Source organism: Acyrthosiphon pisum, chromosome A1, assembly GCF_005508785.2.
Source record: "Acyrthosiphon pisum isolate AL4f chromosome A1, pea_aphid_22Mar2018_4r6ur, whole genome shotgun sequence".
NCBI classification, from domain to species: domain Eukaryota; kingdom Metazoa; phylum Arthropoda; class Insecta; order Hemiptera; family Aphididae; genus Acyrthosiphon; species Acyrthosiphon pisum.
In genome coordinates this window covers 128,444,915-128,453,987 of record NC_042494.1, presented here as the reverse complement: position 1 = coordinate 128,453,987, position 9,073 = coordinate 128,444,915, and the positions used below count along the sequence as shown (strand labels likewise).

Sequence of the window (9,073 nt, the reverse complement as noted above, 5' to 3'; positions counted from 1 at the left end):
AAATATGGGAAATACATGGGAATAAATAAATTATTATAGTGTCGTAAAATCCATTAAAAACCTCATTAGTTGTTAATTGTTATGTATATGGTTGTATACTATTGTATGGTACTACTGGCACTAGGTTACTACCTACCTATTATTAAAGCGCATCAAAATGTCCCTGCGGCAGCAAAATCACCAAAACGTGTCAACTCGGCGAAACAGCCATTGAAACACAACCATTACAATATTTGTCCGAGATCCTAAAATTATATTTGGAGTAAAAAATGTGGAATCGTATTTATTTCAAGTTTGAATAAAATTAAGAGTTTTTTTTTTTTTTTTATTAAATCGGTACCTACCTACTCGATTGTCTACTCGCCAGTCGTGAGTCGTCGATTATTCTATTACGAATGTATAATTAATATTAAATACGAAATACCTATTTAATTATGTAGTATGTTATTAAAGCAATATTGTAATATTAAACCGTATGGCCATTAAAAAAAATTTAGAACCAGACTTTCCGTCGGACATCCGATAACGTCAGGTATTTTTAATGACGTTTCGGCAACGGCGTCACCGGCACTGCTGCTTATCAGTTATCAATCGTCAGAGTCCCGTGATCGCGTACAATCACTACAATAACAACAATATTATTATTATAATTATTTCCTGTTCTTCTAAAATCGAAATTATAATAATTTGCTAACTCATTGCTATAATATTATATTCATTGCTACCACATTTAGTTACTAGGAAATAGGTTACTGTAGTTCTCCTAATACCTTTAATTCAATAGTACCAAGTTTGTTAACATAATATTACAGTCATTCCTACTAGGTACTTTATCGTTCAAAATCTAATCGCAAAAATATGTCAAACGATGTGGAGGATATCGATGGCAATAACATTCTCGCACAAGCATTGAAACATCAAGTTAGTATTTTATTGATCATATTTATGCGAGGATAGCTTTAAGACAAAATAAAAATTTTTGTTTCCATAATATGTATAGGATGTCGAATATGTTTTTGGCATTGTTGGTATTCCAGTCATTGAATTCAGCATGGCCCTGCAACAAGTCGGTATTAAATACATTGGAATGCGCAATGAACAATCGGCAGTATACGCAGCCCAAGCAATTGGTTATCTTACGCGTACACCAGGTGTATGTCTAGTGGTGTCCGGCCCCGGATTGCTCCATGTCACTGCCGGAATGGCCAATGCACAAATCAACTGTTGGTCTGTTACTTTTAATGATCAAATATTATTTGATGTGCAAATTGTTTTATTAAAATTGTTATTGTTTTAGGCCTCTATTGGTTATTGGCGGCTCTTGTGCAGAAGATCATGAAGGAATCGGTGGATTTCAAGAATGTAACCAAGTTGAACTCAGCAGACCTTATTGCAAATACAGTGCAAGGCCTCCAAATGCTGCTCTTATACCTGTTCATGTTGAAAAAGCAATACGTTATGCTACTTACGGTAGACCAGGTGATTACATTCATAATTTTTTTTTTTTTTAAGAAAACTCTTAATTACTTAAGTTTTGTTTATAGGTGCTGCATATTTAGATTTTCCTGCCAATCTATTATCAGCCCGAATTCCTGTAGATAGAGTTGTGAACAAACCAATAATCTCACAACCTCCAGTCATTTTCCCTGATATTCGAAATATTGAATCTGCCGCTGAAATGTTAATAAATGCCAAACAACCTCTAGTTATTGTAGGCAAAGGTAAGCAAATTATATTTAAAAAAAGAATATTACTATAAATTTATATATATATATATATGTATTTAGGTGCTGCCTATGGACGTGCAGAATATACTATAAGAAATTTCATTGGAGAATTCGGCTTACCGTTTTTAGCCACACCAATGGGTAAAGGTGTAGTGCCAGATGAACATTCTTTAAGTGTAGCATCTGCACGTACTTATGCCTTGCTAAATGCTGATGTTATACTGTTACTTGGTGCACGATTAAATTGGATACTACATTTTGGTAAACCACCAAGATTCAATGCTAATGTAAAGTTCATACAGATAGATATAAGTGCAGAAGAGTTACATAATAGCCAACAAGCTAGTGTAGCAATTCAAGCAGATATGCATGCTGCAGTTAATGTTTTAAATGTTTATTTATCTAAGAAAAAATGGCGTAATATAAGAAGCGAATGGTTGGATAAACTTAAAGAAAAGTGTTTATCAAATAAAAAATATGTAGAGGTAAGACATTAGTTTAAATCAAGTTTCTATGACTAGCATAATATTCCATTTCATAAGTCATGGGAACTTATCTCCTTCTTTTTTATCCGGCATCAAATACTCTTCAAGAGTTTTTACCACCATCACTATATCACTCCATTAATAATTACAATCAATAAATACAGAGTTCAAATTTTATATTTTCATTAATACCAAATTATATGTACAAAATAAGTCTTATTTTTATTTTCAGTCAATGATGAAAGATACATCCATACCATTAAACTATTATACAGTTTTTCGACATGTGTCTGATAATATTCCAAAAGGTTGGTTTTATTTCATGTACTTATGTTTTTACAAAACCTATAGTATATAAACTCAATAACGATGCATTAATAGTTCATAAACTTAATAATAATATATTAATATTCACTATTAAGTTTATTAGAAGTATTATATTATTATTATATTCATGTACATAGTATTTTCATATAATTTTTTTTAAAACTAATAATGTAATATGTTTAAATTCTATAATAATAATTTTTTACATACTGAGTAATATTATTAAAATAGTTTATGCATATGTCCAAGTTGAATTTAAAATTTCATTCCTATTTTTCTTTATCTAGTTATTATTTTAATAGGTACTTCTCCATTAGGTATCTTATTAATTATACACATCGAAATAAAAAAGTGAAATTATATAATAATATGGCATAGATTTAAATAATATATTTTAGGTACTAAATACTAATGACAAAATTATTTTCCATAGTAGTTAAATTTTGTATTAAACATTCATTTTTATTCATTAATTATTTTAAAACAGAATTTTCTTACAATGTTTGTGATTAAAATATCAGATGTCAATATTATAAAATTAAAACCTAGTGAACAAATATTAATTACTCTTTTTATGAGTTATCTGATAAACTTTTTTTTAGTTGACATTTTTAGAAGTAACACACAATTTGTATTTTATAGTGCATTTCAATAGAACTGCGACTCGACGCTAATGTGCTTCATGGCAGTTTTGTCTCAAACCAAGAGTTTTCAAACTAGGATCCATGGCTTAAATATACAAGGTTATTGCAATAGTACCCCCACCATATCATTTTATCACATTGAGGAATTAAAATGGCAGCGTAAGGGGACGACGTATACTGACTATACTATGATACTATATGCTATGATATGGATTGTACCCTTACGCTGCCATTTTATTTTTGTTTTATAACAATATGAACCATGTGCAATAACCTTGTATATTTAAACCATGCTAAGATCAAAAAAATGTGTGAAATATTTGTTATCAATTTTAAATTTGCCGCGCAACTTTACGCGCTAGTTTTAGAAACCCTAATGAATAAAACACCACTAGGTAGGCGCGTTAGCCTCGAGTCGCAGTTCTAATGAAACGCACTATAGTACAATAAGAGTATGTGAGAAGAGAAAAAAAGAACTAATGATATGCATGAGAGAATAACCCATACAATTAGTGACACTTCCTTATTCTAAAAAATATTTGTACTATTGATAAATGATATTCAGCAAAATCAATAAATTTGTTTATTTACAGATTGTATGATTGTAAGCGAAGGAGCAAATACAATGGACATTGGTAGAGCTGTATTATTAAACAATTTACCTAGACATAGACTTGATGCTGGTAAAATAAATACTAGTTTATGACTATGATATTAATATCCTAATAAAAATAATTTCATATTTAGGAACATTTGGTACCATGGGAGTAGGATTAGGATTTGCTATTGCCGCAGCTTTATGGTGTCAAAAATATGAACCTGGAAAACGAGTCTTGTGTGTTGAAGGTGATTCAGCGTTTGGATTTTCAGGAATGGAAGTGGAAACGATGGTCAGGTAACTCATAAAAATAAGAATTCATATTAGAATTTAAATTCATTTTAGCTATATGCTGAATAGTTTAAACTAGGTTCTCAAATATATGAGACCTATCAATAGAATTATGTCCTTTGTTCATGATGTACCGATATAATTTTTTAATTCTAATTCTTGCTCCATTGAATCATTTATCATATTATAATGATTTAAAAAAAAAAATTTAACTTAATTTTGTGTACACAATTTTAAAATGTCTTGTTATTATGTTTTTAACACTCAAGTAAAAAAATTATTATTTTGACATAAAAGTTGAATTACATACAATTTAGGTAGATAATAGTATTTTCTAATGATTTTATTAAAAATTATTATATTTTAAGCTTCTTACATTATAATTTTAGGTATAAATTACCAATTGTCATCATCGTTGTTAATAATAATGGCATATATGGAGGTGTTGATGAGTCCACTTGGTCTTTGGTGCAAGATTCTGAAAACTTGACTGAAGTGTATGTATACAATTATACATTCCCGTTAACTGGGGTAGATAGCGTCATGGGTCTATGCAGTCGGGTAGCTTAGTGGTAGAGCAATCGCCCGGCAAGCGAAAGACACGGGTTTGATTCCCGGTCCGGGGCTAGATTTTTGACGTTATTTCCCCTGGAGAAGTTAACACAATATAATATGTTATGAATTTATAACTTATATTTTGTTATTGACAATTTTTAATTTTTAATTGTATTATTATTTTTCAGTATTCCTCCTAATTGCTTATCCGTGAACATTCATTATGAAAATATGTTGACTCTATTTGGTCGCAAAGGATATTTTTGCACAACTGTTGAACAAGTTTCTAATGCAGTTAGAAATGCTTTTATGGTAAATATATTTAAATTGTTTAAAAAAAAAAAATGGTTAAAAAACCGTACACACAGGTTTGTTTTCCCTGTCTTTTATATCACATAATCAAAATAATTTAATATTCAATTAACAAACTACAATTGAATAATTCTTAAAACTTGCTTTAGTATTAAAATATTGAAAAATAATCAACGATAATAATGGATTAGGTAATATATTTTATTTAAGTTTATTAATGAGTAAATGTATTCTTAATACTTATAACAACAAAACAGTATAATAATAATGAATGTAAATTAGTATATTTGTATAAGACTAGAGATATTAATACGGATTGTTTAACATTTAATTTATTGTAGTTAGAAAAGTTCATTTTAAATAGCCTTTTAACACGTTGACTGTGTATGTCCTTTTGCAGTTTTCACCCAATGTGTATGATAAAAGTAAAAACAAAATAAATTTAAAAAAAAAATAAAGAAATTGCTCATATCGACGTATGTATACATATTTAAAAACATAAGTTTAATCCACGCTAAATAATAATAAAATAACATTCAGCCATGTGTAGGGAATATTAAACCATTTATTTTAAATATATATTAGATGCCAAATAGCGTTAGTACGCATTCAACGTTTTAACAACATAATGACTACCTATACGTTTTAATATAAATTATTATAAAATATAAGTAAACTATAATGTAGGTACCAAACATTTTACTCTTTCATATTTGTAATTAAATGACTTAATTTAATAATAGTTACTATACAATATATACATTTATTTTTTAATTTGGGTATTATAATTATTATTTGTGTGATTTGTATAAAATTAAAACTTCTAAAAACTATTTGTAGGTATTAATAAATAACAAAGATCCATTACCTAACAACTAAGATTTAATATTGACTTGACAGTTAACTCAGTAAAAATATTCAAATTGCATTATATTATTATTATGTTACATAATATTCAAACACAAATTATTCTTGTTTGCAAAAATAACTTTGTGCTAAATTTACAGTAACTAAGTTCAGCTACACTTCTATTCAATATAAAAAGAAAGCTACGTTATAAAAACTCCTAATTTATTTAATAACAACATTACCAGGTATTTAATCTTGAATTATTCAATGCGCTTATATGATTAATTATGTTTGACAGGATACAAGTGGACCTTCATTTGTTAATATAATGATTAATCCATCTGCTGATCGCAAGCCACAAAATTTTGCCTGGCTGACGGAATCAAAATTGTAATAAGTGTTAAAAAAATATAGCCGTTATTGCCATACACTAAATTATCAACATATTTGCCAGTGTAAAGGATCTCTTTTTTTTCTGAAAGTGGTTGCATTGTAAATTTATCAAACAATCCAACTATTTGCTCAAAATTGATAAAAAATAAAAATAAAATACTTCTACACGGTGAAAGATAATAATAATACAAGATATTTTGTTGGATCTAGAACATTTTAAATGTTAATTTGTTAATAATTGTGTTTTAGTGGTTATTGTGTAATAGTTTTTAATGTATGGGTGTATTTTGTGATTCGTTATTTTTTTATATTATAATATATATTTTGAGTTTGTACCTTTACATTTTTTTTTAAAATATAACTGTTAAGAATATTAATTTTGACTTTTATTCTATTCCAATGACTATCTTGTCGTATGCACTCTACCCCAGATTAGGATCTACCTGCGAAAATATCGTTTTTGTATGTTATTACAATGTTTGTTATCTATATTATTTTGTATTTTTGTATGTAACGTTTTTAAATGTTTTTGATTATTACGTTTTTAAAAACGTTATTTTTCTATATAGTTTTTAAATAACGTTTTTGATAATATATATATTTTTTTATATTATATTCTTATAACTTATAACTTTTAACTTTTAAGTTATAATAGTAACGCGCAATATAGAAATGCACTTAAAAGTTGAAAATTAAAATTAATTATCATATATATATATATATATATATATAAAAAACAATATTATCAAAAACATTATTTGGAAACAATAGGAAAATAATTTTTTAAAAACGTTAGTCAAAAACAATATATATTATATACAGAACTATATAGAAATAATATAGATATATAGAAATAATACTATAAATATTATTACCTATAATATTATGTTTAAAATCTATGGTTTGTCAATAGCTATATTATTTAATCTATCTGCTTCGCGGACTGACTAATAGATAATTATTAAGATTTTATGGCCTCCCAATTTATATTCCGTAGATATTGCGCAGAGTAGGTAGTTAGGAATTTGGGATATGACGCGATAACTTCTAACATCGTTTTTCGTTGCATAAGTTATTATTTCAATATCAACGATCGATCGATAAAAATGCATACCTAATATTATACTGCATCATGTTGGTAAATATTTACTTATTTCAAACAAGTCTTAGAACGCGCACATAGGTACAGTGTACAAGCTTGCAATCGCATTGGACAGGTGTAAAATAAGTGATCGCGATGCAGTTCATATATTAACAGCTACTATAGAAGCTGTTGGTATACATGTAAGTGATTTAATTTTAAACCGGACATCAATAGATTCTATTGATCGAATACGCCAGCGCTTACGTAAGAATAGAGCAGATCAACTTCGAAATGAATTCAATAGGTACATCAGAAGTAGGTCCAGTTGTTCACTGGGATGGCAAGCTGCTCCCAGATTTAACAGGAAAAGAGCTTGTTGATCGTTTACCAGTAATTGTTTCTTTTAAAAATTCAAAAAAGGTGTTAAGTGTTCCTAAGCTCATATCTGGAACTGGAAAAAATCAAGCGGAAGCAGTGTTTCAAGCACTTGAAGAATGGGACCTCATCGATAATATCCAAGCTCTATATTGTGATACAATGGCTTCGAATACGGGTCGTCTAAAAAGGAGCATGTATAATCTTGCAACAGTTATTAGAACGTGATATTTTATACTTTCCTTGCAGGCATCACATTTATGAAATTATACTTAGATCTGCATTTGAAGTAAACTTTGTAGTTACATCTGGTCCAGAAATTCAAATTTTTAAACGTTTTCAGCAATTTTGGACAAAAGTTAATGTCAATAATTATAATACCGGATTAGAAGATTTAATTTTCAGTGAACAATTAAATGATGTATCTAATGTTATGTTATTTTTTTATATGGACCAATTACACAAACCTCACAACAGAGACGATTACAGAGAACTGTTGGAATTAGCTGTAATATTTCTTGGTGGTACCCCTACTCGTGGTATATCTTTTTAGTATCCTAATGCAATGCACCACGCTCGTTGGATGTCATATATTCATTAAAAATATTTATATTCCGTAATCATTTTAAATTTTAAAAAAATGAAGAAGACTCAATTCGTACAATTTGCGTATTTCTTATTCGATTATATATTAAAGCTTGGTTTTGTGCACCTATTGCTTCGTTAGCTCCGTTTCAAGAGTTACAATTTTTGAAAAGTCTCATTGATTATGAAAAAATACATAAAAATATTTCTCAATCAACTTTAAAAAAAACTATGTGGACACTAATTGTGGTATTTAGCACCCGAAACAGCAACATTAGCGTTTTTTGATACTAATTTAACAATTGAAACAAAAATTAAAATGGTTGATGCAACGAAACTAAATAAATTAAGTTCTGAAATCAATAAATGAATCATTTTTTCGCCAAATGAAGTAGCTCAATTCATTAAAAAAGCAATAAGCGATTTTATATTCGTTGAATCTACTTCATTTTTTTCGCGATTTGGAATACCAACATCATTCTTGGAGCAACATCCATCAATGTGGGACACAAATAAAGATTTTCAAAAAGGCCTTGAAATTGTAAATATATTTCATGTTACAAACGATACAGCAGAAAGAGAGGTAAAGCTCATGGAGGAGTATAATACGGTCTTAAAAAAAAATGAAGATCAAAAACAATACGTGCTTCAAGTTGTCGGAGATTATCGCCGTAAATACCCGAACAGTTTAAAAGCACAATTTTAAAACAATTTTAAGTATTTTTATTTGTTCACAATAAAACATAAATTTTAAAAAATGATGCAATTATGATAAACTTATTTGTTATATCGATCCAACTAAGCTATAATAACAAATAAATGTATCTTGAGTTTTCCATACACGCTTT

The 9,073-nt window shown here is 28.3% G+C and overlaps 1 protein-coding gene across 1 annotated transcript; it reads left to right on the top strand.

Moving 5' to 3' along the window:
• The first annotated feature begins 639 nt into the window (after nt 1–639).
• LOC100165444 (2-hydroxyacyl-CoA lyase 1) lies at nt 640–6,558 on the top strand. Its single transcript, XM_001952139.5, has 11 exons — nt 640–921; nt 1,001–1,227; nt 1,298–1,479; nt 1,545–1,721; nt 1,788–2,212; nt 2,445–2,520; nt 3,777–3,866; nt 3,931–4,078; nt 4,462–4,569; nt 4,816–4,939; nt 6,087–6,558. Exons 1-11 carry the CDS (start codon nt 859–861, stop codon nt 6,180–6,182), a joined length of 1,716 nt encoding a protein of 571 aa, XP_001952174.1. The 5' UTR covers nt 640–858; the 3' UTR covers nt 6,183–6,558.
• The last annotated feature ends 2,515 nt before the right edge of the window (nt 6,559–9,073 follow it).

Excerpts from the sequence above, each read along its gene's own strand:
- LOC100165444 (XM_001952139.5), top strand. The coding sequence starts at position 859 with ATGTCAAACGATGTGGAGGATATCGATGGCAATAACATTCTCGCACAA. Across the intron at positions 1,480-1,544 it reads TGCTACTTACGGTAGACCAG|GTGCTGCATATTTAGATTTT; the intron begins GTGATTACATTC and ends TTTTGTTTATAG. Across the intron at positions 4,940-6,086 it reads CAGTTAGAAATGCTTTTATG|GATACAAGTGGACCTTCATT; the intron begins GTAAATATATTT and ends TATGTTTGACAG.